At 45.2% G+C, this 27,519-nt stretch overlaps 2 protein-coding genes across 2 annotated transcripts in view; one reads left to right on the top strand and one right to left on the bottom strand.

Annotated features, from left to right (window-relative positions):
• Window positions 1-6,651, bottom strand: part of LOC142218683 (UPF0462 protein C4orf33 homolog) — a 78,116-nt gene extending 71,465 nt beyond the window's left edge. The window contains exon 1 of the mRNA XM_075287572.1: window positions 6,583-6,651. The gene's annotated coding sequence lies outside the window, so the exon portion shown is untranslated. The remainder of the gene's footprint in view (window positions 1-6,582) is intronic.
• A 157-nt stretch (window positions 6,652-6,808) lies between these two features.
• SCLT1 (sodium channel and clathrin linker 1) overlaps window positions 6,809-27,519 on the top strand; it is a 128,154-nt gene continuing 107,443 nt past the window's right edge. Inside the window, exons 1-2 of the mRNA XM_075287538.1 lie at window positions 6,809-6,837; window positions 19,783-19,829. Coding sequence (XP_075143639.1) covers window positions 19,793-19,829 — 37 coding nt within the window. The 5' untranslated portion in view covers window positions 6,809-6,837; window positions 19,783-19,792. The remainder of the gene's footprint in view (window positions 6,838-19,782; window positions 19,830-27,519) is intronic.

Here is a 27,519-nt window from a genome sequence, read left to right as displayed (position 1 = left end):
CATCTCTAGGCACACTAAATAGTATTAGAAAAATGTAACCTCTGCCTCATATCTCATTATCAGCACACCTTTAGCTACAAAGCCCTGGAGGATTGTAGTTTATGTTACATCACTCCAAAGAACAGTTACCTCTGGGCATTTTTATGCCTCTGAAATGACCTTTAGATACTAATACAATCTTTCTGCTTTGCTGGATACATGAAATAAATTTTGTATTAGGGATCTGTGGATTAAAGGCATCGTACAAGACCGTCAAAAATTGTACTTAGACTTTATTAGCCAGAGACTAGTCTGCGTTATACTGTAATTCAGAGCTACATTCCTACAGACTTCAGACCTGAGTTTCCCCGTGGTTGCATACTACAAATCGATGAACTTTTGGATTAACTTGGAGAATGTATTACGACTGGCATTTCCTCATACTCTTTTTCTGGCATGAGTTACACAAAATTTGCATAAGGTGGTGAGTGCGGCGCAGAACCAACAATTTATTGCACAAGGGGTCTGAGTTAGAGAGGGTGGGTGGATGAGGTCTGAAACCTGAAACAAGCCAAGCCTTCCCCAGGGGTGCACCATATTCGCCGTCAGCCCCTCTGGGAGGAGTGGGTTATACTGAAGTGAGATCATAGAAGAGTTAGGTAAGGCAAGTGTAAACAACTTATGACATGTAGTCCAAATGGATCTAGTGAAACAGATAGGACCCAGAGGAGGGATGACAGGCCCAGGAGGTGAGCGGGACCACAAGAAAGCATTGGGGTGGATCAGGGGCAACCACAGCTTCTCAATTTCAACCCACTTGTGAAGGACCGCGATGCAGCCCAAAAAGGAATGCAATGCATGTGGGTAGCTCAATAATAGTGGAGAAGATGTGGAACCACAAGACCCCCTTCAGCCTTGCGAGCCAGCATAACAGAGAGAGGGATACAGTGACGTTTCCAATTCCAGCTAAATTGAAAAATGGCCTTCTGGCTGGACCAAAGTTCAGAGCGAGGGACAGCGACAGGAAGGGTTTCAAAAAAAGTACAAAAGCTTGTGGAGGAGAGTCATCTTGACAGCTGTAATGTGACCCATAAGTGAAATGTGGAGGGGGAGCCATTTATCCAAAAGCGAGCGCAGCTCATTGAATAGTAGCCGAAAATTGGTCGAATACAGTGTGGAGTAAGAAGAAGAAAGGTACTTGAGTGAGCCATCTTGCCGCTGAAAAATCGTAGTTTTGGCGAAGAAGGCTGAGGTTTGGGTTGGGTTATATTCAGGGGAAGGGCCTCAGTCTTTGAGGAGTTGATCTTGTAACCTGACAGAGTTCCATATTCCCGCAACGTTAAATAAAATAATTTTTAATGGAACATTAAGAGCCAAAAAAAAAAAAAATAGGAAAAAACCCATTAAAAAATGATGAGTAGCAATGATGAGTATTCTACGCGTTTCAGTACTATTAAGGCTTAATATTCATTGTTAATGTTTTTTTTTTTCCTTTTTTGGTTTGTTTTTTCTTTGGCTTTTAATGGTCCACTAAAAGCAATTTTTTATTCCAATAAGACTCCATAGCAGTGCCAGATTTTATTATATTTTGACCAAATGGTGACTGGTGGACCCCACTGACTTAGAATGAATAATAATATCGCTGTGGACATTTCAGAAGTGATGAAAACATGAATGGAACTTCCAAAAAGGATTATATCTATAGTGTGAATATGTGACTATATCGATAAATGAGCCCAACTATTCTAACTACTGCTGATGTCCTACACTTTATGACGCCACATAGTCAACAATATTGTTAGTGTCTTCACAACAAACCATCAAGCAAGTGACAGCCACAGTGCTCACAAAATAAAGCACGTCTGAATGTCTCCATAACTGTAGTAACCATGGAGTCTATCCAGAGTATATCCAGTCTATATAACAATACCAACGTGCTGGTCCTATAGGCGCTGCTGGGAAGAAGGACGTTCCTGACAGACTGTCAGGAACGCCCTTCTGACTGTGAAGAGTTACGGTACCGGCACCAATAGCTCTTCACCCGGGGCACAGATCGGGAACGCCAACAGTGCGCTGAATTCAGCGCACTGTCAGCTTTCCAGCAGTATATAGAACTGCCTTTGCCCAAACCCATGAAAGGTGAGGTGAGTAACAGTGTTTATTATGTTCCCTCATCTCCCCTGGGGCTCCGATTATTATACTCAGGGGGTCTGAAAAGACCCCTGAGTATAATAATAGTTCATGGGTGTGCAACTGTGGGGCATAATAGAGCTTGAAGGTTCCACTGTGGCCCCTGTAACCTCTATTATGCCCCACAGCAGCCCCCCTGCAACCTCTATTGTGCCCCACTGTGGGGCATAATATAGGCTGCAGGGGCCTATGTGTATATATACGTATATAGGGGTTGGGTGCGTGGAGAATTGAGGAGTCAAAGATGTCTATGTTTCAAACTTTACAGAGTCAAGTCACAGCTGGAAGAAGTGGTCATGGCGGTCCAAAGGGAAGAGACTGGAAATGTGGGGAGATGTCTCCTGTGAGTATTACTGCATTGTATTTATTGTAATGTCCCACCCCCCTGCTGTCTTTGGCTGACGATCAAAAGATGAACATCACCCCGGGGGGAGGGGGGGCGTCTTTCGATCGACCGCCTCAGGCAGCAGAGAGGCTAGGTTCACCACTGAGGACCCCTCTAGGCGAGAATTAAGGATTAGCGACATAAGTGAGAAATTTAGGGAGAGAGGATATCCTGAACAGGTCCTAAGAGAATCCTCAACTACTATGACAAGACAGACAGTTGGTAATAACAGAACGAAGCGGCTCCCATTTATACATACCTATCACCCCTTTGCATATAAAATTCATTGCATCATACGCAGACACTGGGGGACACTACAAAGAACATTCCCACAGGTGGAGGAATTTCAGAATGGCTTTATGCCCTATTACAAGAGACCCAGGAACTTGCGGGATTCCCTAGTCAGGGCCGACCTGGGGTCGGACCTTAGGGTCTCCAGAAAGACATTTTTGCACACCCCAAGAAAGGGTACATTTCCCTGCTTGGGGAGTCTACAATGTTCAAATGAATTGATAGGATATACCACCCCCTATCTGGACAGGTTTTCACAATATCGGGCTTTTAAACCTGTGAATCCACTTATGTGGTGTATTTGATCAAGTGTCTGTGCGGTCTCACATATGAGGGGGAAACCACCCAGCGTGTGCGGGACCGCATATGACAACACAAATCCAATATTAGGTGTCAGTTAACTCATCTACCAGGGCCAGTGCACTTTATAGACAAGAACCACACTATTGCTCAACTCCGTTACCAAGTGTTCGAATAGGTAGAAGCACCTAGGAGAGGGGGTGACAGTGTGCGCCTCCTGAAGAGAAAGGAGGCATACTGGATTTTTACTCTACACACCGTGGAACAGTTGGGTTTCAATAGAGAGTATGACATATCTGCCTTTGTGTAATAGAGAACAAAATGACTGACATATCTTTTATTTTATTACAGAACCGTCGTTAACCGTTACCATCTGACTATGAATTCTGATCATCGTGAACATTGGTATCCTTGGTCCAGGACTGTACGTGTATTGTATATTACAGGCAATCCATGACATTTCTATGCTACTGCACTCTTTCTATCATTCTTGTATATAACGCTTATTCCTTTCTCATCCCTGATCCTGCATTATCTCTTACTATTCTCTTTCAGAATACAGTACAGTTGTGTTTGACAGATACTTCATATCGGCCATTCTACTACCCTCTTTTCCCATATGTTTCTTCTTCCTCCCTTTTTTCTTACTATCCAACCTGGATATTATATAATATACACTTTACCTTCCTTTTTCTTATTATACTACTACAGATCCATTTTTGTATATGTAATCCATCACACACTTTAGTCATTTTACAGCCTCATGCCATTGATGGTTCACAAGTCCCACTCTCTGGTATACCTCCTATCAATGACACCAGTTTCACTATCCCAGCAGCTCCTCCCAATTCAGTACATTCCTCTTAGCGTCCTATGGTTACTAGGCAAGCAGGCGGTCACGTGGGGACACTGCCCCACATGATGCGGAAGCTCCTCCAGCTCACTGTGTCTTTCTCAAGGCGGGGACACAGGTGGAGCTTGAGTAATAGATACAATGTCACAGGACGTCAGTGACGTCACCACGTAGCTGAACACGGCGCGGCATTTAATCCCAGCTACTCCTCACAACACGGAACCACCCCATGTGAGCAGTCTCCAGCCCAGGACATTAGGGGTTAAGGTAAGCTCCAGCAAGTCTATTAACCTTTGTGAAACAGACACTTATGCCCTGGCTCCCCCTCCCCCTACAGGACGCCACTGTGGCTTCCAATTACATGGAAGGTGATTACACTCCTCACCAAGGTAACGAGCGTGCTTCTATTAACCCTAGACTTGTCTATAAACAAGAGTGAGCAATATACTGTATACTCTCAACCCTTATCCACAGAGGCTATTCAGTTTTCCTACTGACAATATCAGTACATCCATCTACCTACCACTGACTGACACACAGGAGCAACATAATATAGACGGTGAGCCTATATCATGATTACATGGGAACATATATCCCTCTGCTCTGGTCTCTGTATATACTGACTTCAGTCTTTATTTCAATTCCATCCACCCTAGCCCTGTCTGTCCTTTAAGCCATCTTCTGGCCGATTTTTGCCATCTTATACTTTGTGACCATCTTGAACTGATTTTCATTTTACTACTTATTTAGCAGTTCGGACTAATTTTCCTCAATATCACTATAGATGGGTGTACAGATACTGATAGGATGTCACAGCGTGGACTCACACTCTTAACATATAATAGATGTTGGCGTGTTTTTTTTCATAGAATTTCAATTTTCTTCATAAACATGGATCGGGACCAAAGATCACCAAGATGATGTATTGCATATGATATTTGATAAGATGTTGTATTGAATAGCTTATTTTGAGCCAGTGATGACTGACCAGAAAAAGATCACCTTTGTGTTGTATTACTGCTGTAACCTATTGTAAACTTACTATCAGCTATGTGACGTATTTTGTACATAAATGTATATATGGTTTTGCACGTTATTACTGTACATATACACGTGCTGTGGTGCATTACCTTTTTTCTTTTGTTTCTCCAACTTTTGTTAATATTTTGTAGAGTCTGTTTAAGGCCAAGTGAGGCCGAAAACGTTTATAAAAGCTGCACCATACAGGGTGTATTTCACTTTTGATTAAACTTACATTGAAACAGACTTTTCAATCTCAGTGGGATCTTCTTTAATATAGATTATACAGATTGGGACCTTATTCCACTGTGGTCAACCCGATATCCCACCACACCGCTTTACAGAATATTAACCCAGTCCTGCAGATGGGGTTCACACCACCGCTTGTGTCCGCTCTGAAGGTCTCCATTTAAAAAAAAAAAAAAAAAAAGACACCTATCACAAAGGTCACAAACGGACAGTAACTGATGGCTATCAGTTACTGTCCATTGCCCATAGACCTCAATATTACAAAAAATAAAATAACGGACACTTGCTGTCCGTTTTTTCAAACGGACAGAAAAGTCCTGCATGTAGGCTTTTTTTTGTCCGCTTGAAAAAACGGACATGGTTGTAAACAGGCCCTAAAGGACACAAGATAAAATCCCATTGAAATGAATGGAAATTGCAAACCGACCAGCTAAGGATTGGTTCTCACTAGCGTATGTATTCCATCCAGGGAGAGTCTGCATGGAGACCCCGCGGGAAGGAATACAATCGCAAGTGCTGTGCTGTCAAAGCGCAAGGACCCCATAGACTATAATAGTCCCAGTAATAGTGCTTTTACAGCACAGCGCTTGCAATTGCGATTGTATTCCTTCCCGGGGGGTCTCCATGCGGACTCTCCCCAGATGGAATACATACGCTAGTGTGAACCAACCCTAATGTCTGTTGCTAAAATCATGTACGCACAACAGCCTCGGACACTGCAGAGCGGACCTATGGTAGTATGAACCCCCCCCCCCTTAGTGTCCACCCTGAAAGTCTTTTCCCCTTGTAAATTGATACCGTTGTATTTGTCAATAAGCAAACAAGCTACTTGGTGCAATGAGGGCGTTGCCACTTACCTTTCTGGAGCAATGACAATGTCCTAATTGCTCCAAAGAACTGATTTGCATATTGACAAAGGGGCAATATGTCATCTATAGAGGGGAGAACAGTTTTTCATTCAGGTGACCCCAACCTATATGCTGGGTTCTGGTGACAGACTCCCTTTAAGTAGGTAAGGTACCATGTAGTGGATATCCAGCCGCATACATAGGTGCTGACCATAGGACCTGAGGTATCAGTGGACACGTATGCACAGCCATTGCCAGGTTCTACTCCCAGAGCTTCTGTCCTTCCCTATCTCATAGAAGTTGGAGCAGTTCCTGTCATGAGATTACCAGACCATGAACAGCCCACTTCCTACGTTACTAGGCTAGTGACACAAGCGGGACATGCACCATCCGCACAGGACAGGGACACTCTGCGGTACAGCACACTTGCATACAATGACAGATAAAGAGCTGTCAGGTTTCCTCACCTCAGCGCCATTTTCCTTGATATTAATTAGTGTGTGCGCCGGAGCAGCTAGTTGCAGCCAATCACGACACTTCTCTTATGTACGACTGCACAAGTGCCACAGAACAGGCGCACTGTGATTGGTCCTTTCAAAATGATGGTTTCGATTGGCAAGCGATGCAGGGAAGCGTATGGTTGCTAAGGAGCCGAGTTCATCCAGTTTCCAGCACCTTTCAGTTATACGATTACTTGGTAGAGTCGGCTGTTGGTACTCAAGGTACGTTCACATGTATGCGATTCTAGACAGACGTAAACGCCTGGTAAAGAAATCCTGTACAGTCACAGCTGTTGTAGCATGAGATTGTTCAGACACAGTCAGTTCCACCAGTGTGTATGAGACCCTGTCTGTTTAGCAGCCTTCTGTCTGAAGCTGTGTATGGCTGCCACTGTCTATGAGGGTAGCCTGGTAGGCACTGCATGGTGTAGCACTCAGTCTGGCACTGTCTATGAGGGTAGCCTGGTAGGCACTGCATGGTGTAGCACTCAGTCTGGCACTGTCTATGAGGGTAGCCTGGTAGGCACTACATGTTGTAGCACTCAGTCTGGCACTGTCTATGAGGGTAGCCTGGTAGGCACTGCATGGTGTAGCACTCAGTCTGGCACTGTCTATGAGGGTAGCCTGGTAGGCACTACATGTTGTAGCACTCAGTCTGGCACTGTCTATGAGGGTAGCCTGGTAGGCACTGCATGGTGTAGCACTCAGTCTGGCACTGTCTATGAGGGTAGCCTGGTAGGCACTGCATGGTGTAGCACTCAGTCTGGCACTGTCTATGAGGGTAGCCTGGTAGGCACTGCATGTTGTAGCACTCAGTCTGGCACTGTCTATGAGGGTAGCCTGGTAGGCACTGCATGGTGTAGCACTCAGTCTGGCACTGTCTATGAGGGTAGCCTGGTAGGCACTGCATGGTGTAGCACTCAGTCTGCCACTGTCTATGAGGGTAGCCTGGTAGGCACTACATGTTGTAGCACTCAGTCTGGCACTGTCTATGAGGGTAGCCTGGTAGGCACTGCATGTTGTAGCACTCAGTCTGGCACTGTCTATGAGGGTAGCCTGGTAGGCACTGCATGGTGTAGCACTCAGTCTGCCACTGTCTATGAGGGTAGCCTGGTAGGCACTGCATGTTGTAGCACTCAGTCTGGCACTGTCTATGAGGGTAGCCTGGTAGGCACTGCATGGTGTAGCACTCAGTCTGGCACTGTCTATGAGGGTAGCCTGGTAGGCACTGCATGTTGTAGCACTCAGTCTGGCACTGTCTATGAGGGTAGCCTGGTAGGCACTGCATGGTGTAGCACTCAGTCTGGCACTGTCTATGAGGGTAGCCTGGTAGGCACTGCATGGTGTAGCACTCAGTCTGGCACTGTCTATGAGGGTAGCCTGGTAGGCACTGCATGGTGTAGCACTCAGTCTGGCACTGTCTATGAGGGTAGCCTGGTAGGCACTGCATGGTGTAGCACTCAGTCTGGCACTGTCTATGAGGGTAGCCTGGTAGGCACTGCATGGTGTAGCACTCAGTCTGCCACTGTCTATGAGGGTAGCCTGGTAGGCACTACATGTTGTAGCACTCAGTCTGGCACTGTCTATGAGGGTAGCCTGGTAGGCACTGCATGTTGTAGCACTCAGTCTGGCACTGTCTATGAGGGTAGCCTGGTAGGCACTGCATGGTGTAGCACTCAGTCTGCCACTGTCTATGAGGGTAGCCTGGTAGGCACTGCATGTTGTAGCACTCAGTCTGGCACTGTCTATGAGGGTAGCCTGGTAGGCACTGCATGTTGTAGCACTCAGTCTGGCACTGTCTATGAGGGTAGCCTGGTAGGCACTACATGTTGTAGTACTCAGTCTGGCACTGTCTATGAGGGCATTCTTTGGATGACACTTTATGAGGCTGTCTGTCTAGGAGTATGTATGGAAGGTACTCTATCTATGGAGATAGTCTTTCTGGTTTGCAATTTATATTGGTGCTCTTTGCATTTTGACTGGCCGTATATGTGTCAGGCTCTATATAAATATTTGACATTCTGATTCACATTTTATTGAGGTAGTTTCTGGCTTGCATTTTACATGTGGATACTCCCTGATTTGCTCTTTATGGATACTCTAGGTGGCAACTTATATTGGGGCCCTCAGACTGGCAGTATATATATATGGCTGGCACTCTATACTGTATGTAGAACACTGGTTCATACATCTGTACATTCCCTGATTCACACCTTATATTGGGGCACTCTTGGCTACACTATTATACAGTGGCGTAATTAGGAATGGCGCCCCCCCCCCCCAACCGTTTGTTTAATGTTTGTGTAATGACAGTCACCTCTATTACAAAATTGCCTGAATACTGTATAAGCAATGCCGCCCCTGCTACCTCTTGTGTCACCCCCTCTACCTCATAGATTGTAAGCTCTTGCGAGCAGGGCCCTCAGTCCCATTGTGTGAAATGACATTCTTTGTTATGTATCTGTCTGTATTTGAACCCTACAGATTGTACAGTGCTGCGGAATATGTTGGCGCTATATAAATAAATTCCTCCGCTCTATTTTGTCCCTAACACTAGGTTCACACCTGCGTTCGGCACTCCGTTCTGTGGTTTCCGTCTTCTGCATGCAAGAAGAAGGAAACCACAGACCGAGTCTGGCCGTGAGCGTTTTCGGCTCTCCGCCATGAAACCGTTTTTTTAAATCCGGACACAGAGTACTGCATGTCCGACTCTGTGTCCGGATTAAAAAACACAGTTTCACGGCGGAGAGCATAATACGCTCACCGCCGCTCACGGCCGGGCAGCTTTCTCACCCATTCAAATGAATGGGTGAGAGAGTCCTGCAGGTTTCTATATCCTGCTTCTGTTTTGTGCAGGAAACGGAAACCTGCAGAACGGACACCGGGCGCAGATGTGAACGAGCCCTTAGACGCCCCTGCACACACTATTATGCCCCTTAGTGGCCCCTGCACACACTATTATGCCCCTTAGTGGCCCCTGCACACACTATTATGTCCGACTGTGGACACCCATAAACAATTATTATATTCTTTTCAGACCCCAGAGTATAATAATCGGAGACCCGGGGAAATAAAAACTACTCTTTCTTACCTGTCCCCCGGTTCCTACACTGTCGGCCTCCGCTGCCATCCTTTTTCAAGGACGTCACATGACCCGGGACGCAGGCCGGGTTCATGAGACGTCAGACAACTAGGAAGGAGGCCTGGCAGGATTGTGGAGAGATAAGTAACAGTGTTTTTTTTATGTTTCTTACCGATCCCGGGCCTCCGATCATTATACTTGGGGGTCTGCAAAGACCCCCGAGTATAATGATAGTGTTTGTGGGGCCCGCGGTGTCACTTACCGATCCCGGCCCAGCCAGGATCAGTAAGTAAATAGGGCCTGTAACGGCCTATTTAAAAACAAAACGCAGCGGTAGCGGCTGTCACCGGGCCCCCTAATGTCCCGGGCCCTGTGGCAGCTGCCTCTGCTGCTATGGCGGTAGTTACGCCACTGCTATTATATATGGGGACACTTCAAAGTGAAAATATTAGGCTCCAACAGAGCGGTTTCCAAAATAACAGTAAAAGATTGCTTATGTCTCAGCAGTCAGGACTATCCATACAAGAACCGAACAGAAAACTGTCAAGCACAAAGCCAATATCTGCGAAAACCATGTACAATTTATTCACACATAGTTATAAAAAAAAAAATTATCAGTAAAGCATGCATTCATTAAAATAGTTGCCGACACCATATAAATACCACATATTGGTCTGTAGATATCATAAAGGACACGTGTATTAAATCAGTAATACAATATGACCAACATACTAGTACATCATAAGACATTAATTTAGTGCCTAGAGTAACAGTACTAAGTGGCAATAGATACAAGGGATGTATGGGGTTAAGTCACTACTGCAGATATCAGCACAATATAAATGTGGAACAGATAGCCAGTCAGTATGTAATCCATCCATCCTTCCATCCATAGAACAATACTGGGAACCTACCTAGTCCATCCTGAAATAGATCAGTTTGTTGCAAATTTATGCACAATAGTTTGTTGCATATGCGGTGACCAGATGGGGGAGAACACTGCATTGCAGGGTGCACACTTCTCACGGTCTCTGGGCACTAGGGCACAGCGCTGGTGCTGTCCTACATTACCACCACTGGTACTGGTGATGAGGGGGCTGCACAAATGTTAGTGGTGATTGTTCTCCCAGGGTGCTTCCGCTATACTGTGCTGACTGGTGCTGTTTGGGGTGCCCTGATATTTTTGGTGCAGAGTCAGACACAGAAACAGTTGTAAAGTTGAAACAGAGTTGAACTTTTACTCAAAACTCTTCCAAGGATGTGGAGGCACAGATACTGAAACAGTTTCTTCTGTACACAATAACAGGGTACACCTGGTGACACGGAAAAGTTCTGAGGTGCAGGTTAGACTTGATGAAAGCTGTTCTTAGCCCTTTAAACTTCAATGTCACAGCCCTAAAGTACATTTGAATTCCTATTTGGCTCATAGGAGGATGCCGACCACCATACTAGCACACATATTCCCCACTCACACTATGTGGTCCTGATAGTTCAGAGTTTCGGGGCGCGATAATCAGGGTGGTGGGATATTCCACAAGTTTGGCTTTGGATCCTGTGATACTTGCTATGGAGCTTTTGTTCCAGAATGTTCTCTCCACAGTCTCATGCTGACGCCTGACTTCCTTCAGGGCAATGGCTGGTGAAGGGAAGTTGGCTTGGTAGAAGGAGTGGTGCGGACCCAAAAAGTCAAGACAGGGACACAAAATGGGCAGCAAACTGGTTTATTAAAAAAAAAAAAAAAAAACAGGAAAAAAAATACTTGACTTCAGGCATAAAATAAACAAAACAAAGTACAGCCATAGCTTAAACAGAACTGATAACCTAACTATACATGTGGCTTGCTTCCAGCCACACAAACAAAACAGGAGCAATATAGTCTCACTGGACTCAGAGTTGCCGGACAGAACCATACATCTCCTTTCACCTCATGGAACTGCAGGCTGTGCAGCCTTTTATGGGTCAGTAATGAGCCCAGGATCTACACCTGAGGTGTACTCCAGATACACCCTGGATCACACATACACTGCTCAGAAAAATAAAGGGAACACTGAAATAACACATCCTAGATCTGAATGAAATATTCTCACTGAATAATAATAAAGTTGAATGTGATGACAACAATATCACACAAAAATCATCAATGTAAATCAAATCTATTAACCAATGGAGGCCTGTATTTGGAGTCAGCCCCAAAATTAAAGTGGAAAAACACACTACAGGCTGATCCAACTTTGATGTTATGTCATTAAAACATGTCAAAATAAGCAAAATAAGGCCTGTATGACCTCCTTACAACACCTGGGCATGCTCCTGATAAGTTTGCAGATGGTCTCCTGAGTGATCTCCTCCCAGACCTAGACTAAAGCATCTGACAACTTCTGGACAGTCTGTGGTGCAATGTGACACGCTGGTTGGAGCAAGACATGATGTCCCAGATGTACTCAATCGGATTCAGGTCTGGGGAACAGGCGGGCCAGGCCATAGCTTCAATGCCTTCATCTTGCAGGAACTGCAGACACACTCCAGCCACATGAGGTCTGTCGTTGTCCTGCATTAGGAGGAACCCAGGGCCAACTACACCAGCATATGGTCTCACAAGTGGTCTGAGGATCTCATCTTGGTACCTAATGGCAGTCTGCCTCTACCGAGCACATGGAGGGCTGTGCAACCCTCCAAAGAAATGCCACCCCACACCATTACTGACCCTCTGCCAAAATAGTCATGTTGAAGGATGTTGCAGGCAGCAGATCGCTCTCCACAGCGTCTCCAGACTCTCACATGTGCTCAGTGTGAACCTGCTTTCATCTGTGAAGGGTGCCAGTAGCAAAGCAATCCTAGTGTTCTATGGCAAATGCCAAGCATCCTGCATGGTGTTGGGCTGTGAGCACAACCCCCATCTGTGGACGTTGGGCCCTCGAGTCGGTTTCTAACCATTTTTGCAGACAGATGCACATTTGTGGCCTGCTGGAGGTCATTTTGCAGGGCTCTGGCAGTGCTCCCCCTGTTCCTCCTTGCACAAAAGCAGAGGTAGTGATCCTGCTGCTGGGTTATTGCCCTCCTACGGCCCCTTCGTCTCCTGGTGTACTGGCCTGTCTCCTGTTAGCACCTCCAGCATGTCACGTTGCACCACAGACTGTCCAGGAGTTGGCAGATGCTTTAGTCCAGGTCTGAGAAGAGATCCCTCAGGAGACCATCCGCAACCTCATCAGGAGGATGCCCAGGTGTTGTAGGGAGGTCATACAGGCATTTGAGTGTTCCATTTTTTTGAGCAGTGTACTTCAGAAACCTGGGGCTGATATACCTGGACTCCAGCACTTTGCCTGTTACCTTCTCTCATACCCCCCCCCCCCCCCCCCGTTTGTTCGGACCTACATAAAATGGGTCCTAGATAGAGCATCAGCATTTCCCTGTAGCTTGCCTGCCCTGTGTTCCACCGTAAATTTTAAGTTTTTCATGTTTAGAAACCACCTTGTGACTCTGGCATTCCTCTCCTTAGCGTGGCATCCTTAGCATAAAGTGTCAGCCCAGGATGTAGTACCATAGACAGTACTTTAACCTAACTATACATGTGGCTTACTTCCAGTCACACAAACAAAACAGGAGCAATATTGTCTCACTGGACTCGGGGTTACAAGACAGAACCATACACCTCCTTTCACCTCAGGGAACTGCACACAATGCAGGAGCTGCAGCCTGTTCTAGCCCAGTAATGAGCCAAGGATCTACACCTGAGCTGAGGCCTACTCCAGATCTGCCCTGGACCACACATATGGCAGAAACCTGGGGCTGATATATCTGGACTTCAGCACTCTGCCTGTCACCTTCCCACACTGGGCAGACAGGGGACAGGATCTTCTGAATAACTAGATTATGTCATCTCTCCAACTTTCCTGTGCCTGTCTAGAACTTGATACCTGCACTAAGTTCACAGTTTTCTTCACAGGACTCCACACTTCTTTCCTCACATTCTCCTCCTCCTCCTAACTCCACAATCTCCTCACTAACATACACAGGAACTTCCTGCAGGGGTTTTAGTATGAGAAACCAGTGATCAGCTGAATTCTCCCCTTTTCCCCTTTTAGTCACTATTTAATCCTATGGGAGGTGTGATGCATGTGTGAGACTCACTAAGTGTATCAAATCAAATAGGCTTTATTGGTACGTCCGAATGGATATTTGGCATTGCCAAAGCTAGTAAAGTGTGTGGGGAGTTGGAGTTGAGGGGGAGAGTATGGGGGGGTGGCCTATTTGGGGTATAACAGTCTGTGGAGTCTCATCTTCCTCTTGGTGACAGCTGGACACGTATTGGGCAGCGATCTCCATAGTGGCCTCTTCTTCTCCCAGTAGGATGTAGAGTTTCCTCTTCTCGTCTGCAGATATGAAGTCTGGGGTGTGGGCAGAGAGTCTTTGGTAGTAGACGGCCCTCACAGCTGAGTATTTGGTGCAGTGTAGCAGGAAATGGGCCTTATCTTCTAGGGCCCCCTGGTCACAGTGCTGGCAGTCTGTTCTCCCGTGGCTTGTACGTCTGCCTGTGTCGCCCCGCCTCCATCTTCAGGTTGTGGGCGCTCTGTCTGTATTTGGGGTGGTGTATTCTCTCCAGGTAGGTGGCCATGGTGTAGTCCCTTTGCAGTGACTGGTACACAGTGAGTTTCTTGGAGTTATTTATTGCGCTTCTCCATTCCTTGATGTACCGCTCTTTGTCTCTCTGTTACTCCTTTTATTTGAGCCTTGTTCAGGGCATGTTGGGGGTTTTGGCTTGCAGATGGCTGATGCTTGGTTGGGGAGTATCAGTTTTTCTCGGGGCTCTGTGGCTGAGCCAGGCTTGGTGGTGGTAAGAGCCAGGACTGCTGCCCTGTATGTGTGTCCAGAATGATAGCGCCCTCTTCTGCATGGTGAGCCATAGGGGGAGTCTGCCTAGCTCTGCCCTGCAGGCCATGTTGGAGGTGCTGCGATGGACATGGAGCAGGTACTTGCAGAACTCCAGGTGGAAGGTCTCTGTTGGGCTGGAATCCCACTTTGACTGGTATGGGTAGGTGGCTGGGCCCCAAACCTCACTGCCATAGAGAAGGATCTGAGCGATGACTGCGTCAAATATCTTCAGCCAGACCCTCACCAGTGGTTTGAGGTGGTACAGTTGTCTTTTGATAGCGTAGAAGATTCTGCAGGCTTTTCCTTTCAGGGTTTCTACTGCTGCTTTGAAGTTTCCTGATTGGCTGAGCTCCAGCCCCAGGTAGGTGTAGCTGTTTGTTTTACTCCAGTGTGGAGCCGTTCAGTGTGAATTGTGGGGTGGGGGCTTTGTTGTGGCCCTTCTTCTGAAATACCATGACTTTGGTCTTCTTCTGGTTGATGGGTAGGGCCCATGTGGTGCTGAATTTTTCCAGCACTGACAGGCTTTCTTGGAGGTCTTTCTCAGTGGGGGACAGGAGTAGGAGGTCGTCACTGTATAGCAGGACCTTCACCTCCCGATTGTTCAGGGTGAGGCCTGGGGTTGGTGAGGCCTCTAGGGCTGTAGCCATTTCATTGATGTAGATGTTGAAGAGCGTTGGGCTCAGGCTACAGCCTTGTCTGACCCCTCGGGCCTGTTGGAAGTATGCTGTCCTTTTCCCATTCACCTTCACACTGCACTGGTTTCTGGTGTAGGAGGTCTTGATGACGTCATATGTTCTTCCTCCTATTCCACTCTCTAGGAGTTTCAGGAGCAGGCCTGGGTGCCATACTGAATCAAATGCCTTCTTATAGTCCACGAAGCAGGCGAACATCTTGCCTCTTCTGGTGTTGTGGACGTGCGTCTTGATGAGGCTGTGCAGGGTGTAGATATGGTCCGTGGTGCGGTGGTTTGGCATGAACCCTGCTTGGCTCTTGCTGAGGACCCCGTGTTGTGTGAGGATTCTGTTATTGATGATGCTGTTGAACAGTTTCCCCAGCGTGCTGTTGACGCAGATCCCTCTGTAGTTGTTGGGGTCGTATTGGTCTCCATTCTTATAGATGGGGGTTATGAGGCCTTTGCTCCAGTCACTGTGTTGTGAGACCTGCTGAGACTTGAGATCCCCTGCTGTGTCACATAGGCTACAAAGAAACAGGGAATAATCAAATACAAACGTGACAGGTTTTTTTGGGGGGCCACAACAAAATAGCAGCAATCCACAGCAGTTACTTCTTGCTATATACATGACAAACAGCTTTTATTTGGGGGGGGGCACAACAAAATATCAGCAATTCACAGCAGTTACTTCTTGCTATATACGTGCACACCAGCTTTTCAGGCTGTGTAACCCGAAAACAGGGATACAGAGCAATTAGGTCAGGCTATGTACGCTCAATCCAGATATCCAGGGTGTGTACCCCCAAAACCTAGATGGGAGAGACAGAAATTTATTCAGGCTATATCAGCTCAATCCAATTTTTTGTCAATCCAGATCTGCTAACAGGTTCTGGCCATTATCACATAGGCAAACATGCCTGGGCCCAGGTGCAGCGGGGAAAACCATATTGCCATATCATCCAGGATGGCATCCCTGACCTCGGAGGCAGTGTGCTGTCTGTACCCCAAGGTGATGAGCTTCAGCACGGCCTGCTGACATCTCTCCACACCAGTGTTACAGCGTTTCCAGCTTGTAGCTGGGGTGGAGGTTGCAGCGCAGTAGGCTTTCAGATAACCCGTGATATGAATTTTGGGCTGGGAGAGGAGATAGGCCACTCCAGTTTGCACCTCGGGCCCAGACTCCACTACATTCACCCGGCCTGTCATTAAAGAGAAGCAGCATCCCTGACCACAGGGGCTTGTCGGTGGTCAAGTGGACCTTGCAGCAAAGCGCAGAGCTCTGGGCCCAACTGATGTTATGGGACACGTGCAGGCGCAAGGCGGGGATAGCACACCAAGAGAAGTAGTAACGGCTAGGCCCAGCATAGGGAGGTGCCACAGCTGCCATATGGTGACGGAAGGCCTGGGTATCCATAAGCATAAACGCCAACATCTCCAGGGCCAGCAGTTTTTCGATGAGGCCGTTAAAAGCTTGGGTATGTGAGAGATGGTGAGTGGCTGGGAAGAGGCGCATGATGATGCAGGCCAAAAGGACGGATGAGGGTGAACTCCCCAATGTGTCAGAGACAGATGTGTAGGTGTCCAGGCTGGTGTAAACAGTGGGCAACAGTGTCGGCAACGCCGGGCGACGATTGTCCTGCGTTTGCTCTCTCCCACTGAGCCCAGGGCTTGCTTCCAAATGACAGCGCACGCAAAAGGTGGTAAGGTTGCTCTTTTCAGAGCCCCTACTCAGTTTAGACTTTCAAAGTGTGCAAACCGCACTAAATTTGTCATGTAACTGGTGACACTAGGCCCCTCAGTGGCGGTAGTTTGGCCAGGGGGTGCCATTAACACGTCCCAGACCTTGGAGAGTGTGCCCCTGGTGGGTGTGGACCGGATGGCAGTTGTTAGCCTGTTGGAGGAATTAGTCTGGCAACATGGGCGAGTTTTGCATGAGTGGCTAGTACACAGAAAATCTTTGGCCTTGCTGCCTCTGGACATGCCTTTGCCTGTAGCCACCTTTTTTCCTTCTTAGCTTGCCTCCACATCTACACTGTTTTCCCCGCTATACATCACCCCTGTCCATTTAGGGTCGGTGGCCTCGCCGTCCACCAACTCCTCTTCCAATTGCTCACTCTCCTCTTACTGCAAACCGCACATGACAACAGCATGCCTTGATGGCAACTGTGTCTCATCATCCTCATCACTGAAAACGGAAAATGCTGGTTGCAGGGCCACAACCACAAAATTGCCAGGTGATGGCGGATGCTCCAGTGTTTGGACATCAGTACACACAAAGTCGTCTGGTAGCTCCTGGGATTCGGGAAGTGGTTCAACAGAGGGAGAGACAGTAAAAGGACCCGAAAAGAGATCCTGGGAGGGGGCAAGGGTGGGATGACTGTTGGGAAGATTGGGCATGTTGGGAGGAAGGAAGGGCAGACGCTTGGGTATGAACACGACTGCAGGTAGTGGCTGACCGGCTGCTGGAAAAGCAGCTGGAAGCATTATCCGCTAGCCATTGTAACACCTTTTCCAGGTGCTTGGGCCTGGTCTGTGTTGTACCCTGCACCCTGCTTAACGCAGCTGTCATATCAGCAATTCTGATGAGCACATGCTAATGTTTCTTGTACAGTGGAAAGGATGAGATAGGATTTCACATAAGTCTGCCACCCATGGAAACTCATAGTGCAGAAACTGAGGGAGCTGACTTTGATGAACCCTTGGGTTTTGTAGATGGAACTCCATCAAAGGTCTCTGCTGCTCACACACCCTGCTCAACATACGGTATCTAGGGTTTCAGCGTGTGGTCCCTGGGTTAGTTACATGACCACCCTAGGGATATGGGTAACTCTACATTTTTGATTAATTATGTTATTTAGAAAGTAGGAGGGAAGAAAATGTTTAGATTAGTGTAGGGATTTCAAGTTATCCCAGACAATCCCTTTAATTAACTTCTAATTTCCATTGTCAGAGTCTGAGGTTGCTAGGTGGGGTGGCATAGACACACAAACCAGATTTTTAGTCCAAAAAGGTAGAGTTTTATTTTTACTCCACAAGAAACAGCGCAGTAGCAAAAAAAGCAAAAAAAAAAACAACAAAATAAATACCTGCTTGGCTAGGCTCTAACTGAATTCCTAAATAGGTTACCTCACCTATAACAGCAGATTCAATAGCAAAATTGAATGGTACAAGACACAGCTCCCACAGTGTGACCTTCCAGCTGGCCCTGCAGCCCAGCTCTGTCCAAAGTCTTGCTGCTGGAGCTGACCTTTTAAACTTCACTGATGAGGACAATCCACAGCAGCTGACACACTGCAGAAACATCCACAATGTGTGGACTGGAGGGTTGTGGAATGACAGGTCCCACTGCCAATCCTACCTGCCAGTCCTAAAAAATCCAGCCCAATACTGAGCATGTAACAAAAAATGCTCAGCAGACAAAAGCTGTCTGCTGAGAACAAGTCATTCCTGGACATTCTCTCATCTTGCCCACCTGTGTAGTCTGGGCGAGATGTAAACCCCCTCCATTATTTTGCCGGCCATCGGCTTACACATTTTAATAGAAAATAGTCTCCACAATTCTCCCTAGTAACCTTCTAACTGAGCTGTTGCCAGGGAAAATCCTTACACATTTGTATTGGCAGTATATAGAGCTGTATCTTTTTGTAAAGAGGGGTGGTCACAGGCTGCTGCTGCTGATGACAACTCATCAGCCTCCTTGAATTCACCTCCTTCTGTGTACACACAGCACACAGTGCTCACTGAACTTCCAGTGCTCATTGATGGCTAATCAGCATATCAATAAAAGCGGGCTAATTCAAAAACGGCTGGGAGGATTAACATACAAAAGGTATGCGTGGAATAGCCTTTCTAAAGGCTATGCAAGTATATGCTTGGTTAAAAATGAGTTTTCCCAATGATAGAATGCCTTTAAGAATAGTTGTTTGTGTCCCCCTTGGGCAATCTCTATATACTTCAGATCTCTTGATACTGTTTATACCAAAGATTCAGTGGACCCATGACTAAGGCAGATGATAGTGTCATGAACCACCCACACCATGTAGAGAAAACGCATGATTCCACCTCATGGAGGTGAGGGGGATTGGCTTGTCTCCAGGCATAAAACCCCATAGTTATTTGTTCCTAATTGTATCCTTATAAAAATAGAATTGTCATGGTAATGCTCTGTAAATATTAATGCATAGCGGAAGCAAAGCTAGTGAACTTATAATAATACTGAATGTGACAAATTTGGTATAGGCTATAATTAGAGGTTGTTGTGAGCTGTTATTATATTGCCTTGAGCTGCAGCAATTTCTTCAACAAGAAGGCGAGCTAGTAATAGCCTTTTATTTGATGGCGTGTTTTCAGCTGGCCTAATATTAGAAATAAGTTACGCTCTCCTTATTCGCAATCGATCCAGGTTTTCAGGTCGTTATTTATGTAATGAATCGTCATTATTCTCAATGAATAGTTTTATTTTTAATAGCTAATGTAAGGAAATGTGTCTGAATTTCTGAAGGATATAAATGGTAATTATATCGGAACTGCTTTGTGATTTTAGGAGCCGGGAAATGGCAAGTGTAGAAATTGACTTCCTTCGAGATCAAGGTGAGTAACAGACTGTTAATATTTTCTAACATTCACACTAAAGGGAGTTTGCGGATCTAAGTGGATTTCTGTGTTTGTGTTACAGAACATTTAGGTTATGCTCACACAGAATATTTTTCATGTGTATCCCAACAAGTCTTCCGCCCTGAAATCTGCTAGAAAGTTTCATCCCATTTAACTTCAATCCAGGCCGCACTTTTTACAGCATGAAGGGATTCTGTATGAAGTAGAATTCTAAATCAGCCTCATCAGACTCACCAAATACAGACCAAGGGTCAGCCTCCGATTCCTGTCACATCAGATTTGCACATGTAAGACATAGCCTTAAAGGGTTTATATATAGTTCAGACAAGAAAAATGAAATAAACTGCATATGGACAACATGACAAAATAAGACCTCATAACTCCCTTTTTTTTAAAGGGGTTGTCCTGTAATTTGAAAGTTAAAATTGCATTTATACTTTCCTCCATCTTGCCCTCCATTCCGGTGCTGGGTCACCCATCACCTGGGCTCCTTTGTTTCTATACAATGTGGCTGCAGGACCGCTACAGCCAAACCCCACTTTCAGCTATACTGCAGCACAGTATAAACAGAGGAGCACAGGTAACAGGCGGCCCTGCACAGGAATGGAGGGGAAGATGTAGGCAAGTATAAGTGCTTTAATATTTTCTTCACCTCCCCTGCATTCAAATTTGTAATCCCAGATAACCCCTTTGCTGCTCTTGTGTCATCATTCAGTGTTTACATTGTTGAAGTGTGCCATATATTCTGTCATGGCTACAGGGATCCTGTGCGTTAACAGGCTCTTGAGAGGCAAGGTCTGTATTAGCTGAGTATGGGCTCCTTTGTTATGCAGTCCCCCAAGCAGTGGGCAATTTGATTAGTCTGCAGTGCATCTAAAGTAAAGTGACTGCATTAGATCTTAATAAAAATAAAACAAAAAAAAAGCATTAACTTGGTTCGACAGGTTCTAGTCAGGCTTATGTGTCACTATGGTAACAGTCAAAAAGCTAACTCTGTGTAGTCTGATCCTGCAGTCCTGTTTTCACTTAACCATCAAAGGGATTCAATCATTAAAATGCTATTTTTTTTTTTTTATTTTTTTTTTTTTTGTCCCTAACACATATGAATAGTCTTAAGAAAGGCTATTCTTTTCCTACCTTTAGATGTCTTAGAAATCCCTTTTTTCTTCTGTATGCAAATGAGTTCTCTCGCAGCACTGGGGGCGGTCCCCAGTGCTCAAACAGGACTGGGGGCGGTCCCCAGAGTTCAAACAGCATTGGCGGCGTCCCCAATGCTTCGAGAGAAATCTCCACCGCCGCCTCTATCTTTGCCTGTAACGGCCTCTCCCTGCGTCTTCTTCTGGCACTGGCCTCAAACTTCTAGGCATGTGCAGTCGGCTCTTGCCATCAGGCCTTTGGCATAGCCCACTGCGTATGCGCACGGCAGTTTTCTTGTAGCCGCTTACCCCAGCGTACTGTATAAGCAGCCACAAGAAAATTGTTGGCGTTCCAGGCGTAGATGGAGGCGGTGTTGGAGAGTTCTCTCGCAGCATTAGGGCCCGCCCCCCCAGTCCTTAGAGAACTCATTTGCATACAGAAGAAAACCGGGATTAATACCGAACAGCGATGCGGAGAAGACATCTAAAGATAGGAGCCTTTCTTAAGGCTATTCCTACGTGTTAGGGACAAAAAAATGCATTTTAATAATTGAATCCCTTTAAAGTGAGCCTGTCAGCACAAAATTGAGATACAGACTAATCACAGTACCTTGTAGGGTTGTCAGCACAGTTTACAATTATGTATTTCTTATTTAGGACCGCTGCTCCATTCTTGTAAAAATTTACCTTTTATCCCTATGTAAATGAGCAGAAAAGGGCTTTAGGGTCATTGCTTTCCATTAATGGGCTTTACTATGTGCTGCTGCTACCTCCATCCACTAACTGTACTGTGCATGTTTGATGATGACACACTGCAGCCTGAAGTGCAGGAATATGGCTTGAGGTAGAGGCTGTGTCCGGAGCTGCTGATCCCAAAATCGGCGTAAAGCACTGAAAAATCCTCCGACGAGTATGTGATACTACTAAAGCACAATGTACATAGAGTAGGGACTGGAATTTGAAGAAAACACTGTCTTGCACTGACAAGATTAAAGGGAGTCTGTCAGGTTCAAAATGTTTCCCAAACCAATAATAGTACTGTGTAGGAGCTTTTAACAAGAGCAGAAACATAACATTTTGGCCACAAAGCGATGAAGCAGTTCGTAGATAATCATCTTTTTATGGCTATGTAAATCAACCAGATTTGCTTACAGTCAGCGGCAACTGCTTTGGCTCTCGTCCAGAATAGTTGTCCAATGTCTGTCCTTTAGCCATGATTGACATTTTATATCCTCTCTGTATGCGACATGGTTGTAGACAAATCTAGTAAGTCAGGCCTGCCTCCAGTGCACTTGTAGGCTGATTTGCATATCCATTAAAAAAAATGTATTTCTGCATTGCTCCATCGGCATCATGCTATAGCTGGTGAGTCTGGAGGAAGGTCTTCTGGTCACGCAGACCCCTCTATACAGTCAGGCTGCCTCCGTGTAGTGTTTATTTAGACTGTTACAAGGGATTTATCACCTCTGCTTTCATTCCCCCTTACAGAGAGTCTATCACCTTCCCTCCAGCAGGTTCCTCTGCCACTACGGTGTTAAAGAGCGCTTTACAGTGATAAACAGCATAGCTTTCTTATGTATGTCTCTTGTGTAGATTTGGAGAATAATAACTTTGAAGCCATATGAGACCAATGGTGCACTTGGCGTATGCTTTCAGCTCTGGGCACCAACCATGTTATTTCCACATTACTTAATAGTTATTTATCTTCAGTTCTACACAAGTGACATACTTAACAACAGTAAGTTATTTATCACTGTAATGTGATGGCGGCAGATGACTATGCCTGGGGAGGTGCTAGACTCCCTGGAAAGTGTACCTCTAAGGAGTCCCCGATTCAGTTTTACACTGTTCTCCCTTTTGCAGGCTGCCACTTCCTCTGCATGACTATATGACATGTTTCATGACAGGGATTCTTTGCTTTCTGTGTCATTCACTGTTTATTTGATAAATGGGCTCATAAGGGCCTATCCTTCTTATTGTTGGTATTAATCTGAATCTCATTACACTACAGCAAATACAATAAATGTATTTGACATTTTCAAGCACCCATTTAAGGCCTGGCTAATGAGTTTCTGCCTGTCACCTTGCACATCTGCTGTGTTCCCCAAAGTGCGTGCTTGTTAGTAGAGATGTTTACCGGCATCACTTCCAGCAATCCTCAGGTGAATAAGTCATTTCTAGACATCTATGTGTGCATTGTGTCATTTGTGCTGGGAATGGGAGGCCTTGGACAAGAGTGTTGTATAGAAAATGTCATTCTGATATTACATGAAACATTAGCTGTTTAATATTACCCGATTTTCCTTTGTTAAGCAGATAAAACTGTTGTTTTTTTTTCTGGTGGAGACATTATAGATAATTTTTATTATTACTGTGTTAAAGGGGTTGTCCAGCCTGATGGTGGGTGTCAGTACTTGGAATGTTAAGCCCATCAGGGTGTCGGGAAGTGCGGTTTTAACCGCAAATCTTCTTTTTTGTTTTGTTGGGGGCAATATAGCTTCATAACTCTCCTGATGAACCCGGAATAAGGAATCTCCCGGGTGAAACGCATTGAGAGAATAGTGACGACAACTAGACAGTTATAGCACACCCATCTTTACCTGCTAGTGCTGGCAGCACTAGATGGGTCTGTGTTAGACACAGGATAGTGAGTAAATCATTACGGATTAGAGTGTTATTGCATAACTGCATTACTCTATGACTGTCTAGATATCCTAGCCTGTCAGAACACAAGAGATATGGGGGGTGGGATCTATACCCCAGGTCTGACATGGTAATTCCCAACATACTAGGGTGGAGTATCCAATCTCCACTGACTAGAGGGTTAATCATTGGGTTATATCGTTACACAGTAGCCTGCTGGAATATCGTGCAGGCTCACACTGTTGTAAATGAATTCTGTTTATGTTGTGGAAAGAAACATAGTGTCTATTCAGGATTAGTGCGTCCCTCAACAGATTCCCTCTCTACACAATATAAGTGCCTAGCTGAGAGAGGAGGTAATTTTGGGGGCTGTAATTTTCCTTTAATTCTCTTTCTCTCTCTCTTTCTCTCTCTCTTTTCTCTCTCTTCTTTCTCTCTCTCTTTCTCTCTCTCTTTCTCTCTCTCTTTCTCGTCTTCTTCTCTCTCATCTCTTTCTCTCTCTCTTTCTCTCTCTCTCTTTCTCCTCTCTCTTTCTCCTCTCTCTTTCTCTCTCCTCTTTCTCTCTCTTCTTTCTCTCTCTTCTTTCTTCTCTCTCTCTTTCTCTCTCTCTTTCTCTCTCTCTTTCTCTTCTCTCTTTCTCTCTCTCTTTTCTCTCTCTCTCCTCTTTCTCTCTCTTCTTTCTCTCTCTCTCTTTCTCTCTCGTCTTTCTCTCTCTCTTTCTCTTCCTCCTCTTCTCTCTCCTCTTCTCTTCTCTCTTTCTCTCTCTCTTTCTTCTCTCTCTTTCTCCTCTCTCTTTCTCTCTCTCTTTCTCTCTCTCTTCTTCTCTCTCTCTTTCTTCTCTCATCTCTTTTCTCTCCTCTCTTTCTCTCCTCTCTCTTTCTCTCTCTCTTCTCTCTTCTCTCTTTCTCTCTCCTCTTTCTCTCTCTCTTTCTCTCTCTCTCTCTTCTCTCTCTCTTTCTCTCTCTCTTTTCTCTCTCTTCTTTCTCATACATATGGGGTATTTTAAATATTAATCAATACAATTTGAGTTTATCTTTATTAGATATATTTGGCCATATGGAACTCTTTCGGTACATATATTAGACCTCTTTTTTGCTTGGTTTTAAATCTCCTCTACAATTAGGGGGCTTTTCACACAGAAGAATTTGAAGCTGATATTGATCTGGATTCAGCCTCAAAATTGGCTTAAAGTATTGTTTGAAATGTGTCTCCATTGATTTCAATGAAGCAGTAAGAAAAGCTTTGTTTTTCATGCACCGAAATATAAAAAAGAAGCGTTCCTGTTCATTCCAGGTTTTTGTAGCTGAATCATCATAGACACTGTGGTGCAGGCCTCATGATCCATTACACTCACCCTTAGGTCCAAAGGGTCCCATTGGTATCATTGGTATACAGAAGATCAATTGGCACTTGCTGCGCCTCTTCAAAAGTTATAAGTGAAGATTTTAATATGAGCTCAAAAAAGCTTAAGCTGCATAAAAAGCTTTGGATCCTGGAGACTGTGACAAAAGAATTCTGATTTTCAACTGGTGTAATACGGGCAATATTAAGTCCCCAAATCTTGCAATCTGATCACCTGTATCTGGTTTAAATATATGTAATATATTTTTTACACTTGAAGAACAGGAAAATCCCTTTAGGGCCTCTCTTAAAGGTTTTAGACTAATTTGTCTCTAACTAAATTATGTAGAAAATGGCCAACTATTACTCTAAAAGTAATAGATTATCATTTCAACAAATCCTCCCATGAGAATATAATGTGATGTAACATTAACTCTAACTAAAAAAATACATACCAGATGCTCTTTAAAGAGCATCTGTCACCACAAAATACTGTTCTAAGTAAAAATGTCTTGGTAAACAGCCCAATGGCACACACAAAATTTAGGGACTTCATCCAGTTGAATCCTCCCATGAGAATATTTAGATATATCACATGGATCAAACATAGAAATGGTGACAGATGCTTTTTGACTTGCGGTATAATGTAGCAACGCAAAGTTAAGAATATATTATCCTCTTATACACTGTACACTTGAAGAAAAAGTGCTCATTAAAGGGGTATTCCCATGTACATAATCATATCTATATTTGTAGATCATTGAAAGTTAAACATTTTTGCAAATATAAGTAATTAAAAATTCTGCAAAGTTTTAAATATTTTCTCTAACTTTCTTAGTGGTGACCTCTGTTATCTTGATTGGTTGCCAATGGTTATGACCACCAATGCAGAAACCTTTCTATGGTCGGGGTCTTGTCAGGAACCCAGCTATGATTTTCTTATTGTAGCTGTGTTATCAGAGAGGGACACTACATGTAATGAGAAGATAAAGAAATCATGGCTGATTTTCTGACCTTAGAAAGTTCCTGCATTCATGGTCATATCCAATGGCAACCAAACAAGACAACAGAACTGTGACCACAAGATATATAGAGAAAATCTTTAAAACTCTGCAAAATGTTTAATCTCTCTATATTATAAAAATGAATTTCTGTCTGTTCTCTAATACTTCAGGTATCCGGGAAGGTTTAAGACGAGACTCCAACTCGCTCAGACGTACTATTGCTGAGATACAGCATTCCAAACACAGTGCCCCCCCCCTTTAGCCAATACAAACCTGCAAGTCTACACACAGTTCCACATGCCGTAGGATTAGATACGCACATCTTCACACAATACCAAACTGGAGGATTAGATATGTGCATCTGCACACAGTACCACACCAACAAGGATTAGATACTTGCGTCTAAACACAGTACTACATGGGGAAGGATTAGATACAGCTTTACTCCGGGTATCCATAACAACTGATCACAGGTTTTTCACTGATATCCAAAATGAGACACATAATCACTAGAGATGAGCGAACAGTGTTCTATCGAACACATGTTCGATCGGATATCAGGGTGTTCGCCATGTTCGAATCGAATCGAACACCGCGTGGTAAAGTGCGCCAAAATTCGATTCCCTTCCCACCTTCCCTGGCGCCTTTTTTGCACCAATAACAGCGCAGGGGAGGTGGGACAGGAACTACGACACCGGGGGCATTGAAAAAAATTGGAAAAAGTCATTGGCTGCCGAAATCAGGTGACCTCCATTTTAGACGAATAGTGGATTTCAAATCCGGGTCATATGAGAATGTGAACTTTGTGACTATGAGACAGGGATAGCTGTACAGGCAGGGATAGCTAGGGATAACCTTTATTTAGGGGGGAATGTTATTAAAAATAACTTTTTGGGGCTCTATCGGGTGTGTAATTGTGATTTTTGTGAGATAAACTTTTTCCCATAGGGATGCATTGGCCAGCGCTGATTGGCCGAATTCTGTACTCTGGCCAATCAGCGCTGGCCAATGCATTCTATTAGCTTGATGAAGCAGAGTGTGCACAAGGGTTCAAGCGCACCCTCGGCTCTGATGTAGCAGAGCCGAGGCTGCACAAGGGTTCAAACGCACCCTCGGCTCTGATGTAGGAGAGCCGAGGGTGCACTTGAACCCTTGTGCACCCTCAGCTCTGCTACATCAGAGCCGAGGGTGCGCTTGAACCCTTGTGCACACTCTGCTTCATCAAGCTAATAGAATGCATTGGCCAGCGCTGATTGGCCAATGTATTCTATTAGCCTGATGAAGTAGAGCTGAATGTGTGTGCTAAGCACACTCATTCAGCACTGCTTCATCACGCCAATACAATGCATTAGCCAGTGCTGATTGGCCAGAGTACGGAATTCGGCCAATCAGCGCTGGCTCTGCTGGAGGAGGCGGAGTCTAAGGTCGGACCTGAATGGAGACTGGTGTGGAGCGATCTTAGACTCCGCCTCCTCCAGCAGAGCCAGCGCTGATTGGCCGAATTCCGTACTCTGGCCAATCAGCACTGGCTAATGCATTGTA

Source organism: Leptodactylus fuscus, chromosome 1 (assembly GCF_031893055.1).
Source record: "Leptodactylus fuscus isolate aLepFus1 chromosome 1, aLepFus1.hap2, whole genome shotgun sequence".
In the NCBI taxonomy this organism is placed as follows: domain Eukaryota; kingdom Metazoa; phylum Chordata; class Amphibia; order Anura; family Leptodactylidae; genus Leptodactylus; species Leptodactylus fuscus.
Note: the sequence above shows the minus strand (reverse complement) of the source record. Positions and strands in the feature narration are given on the sequence as shown.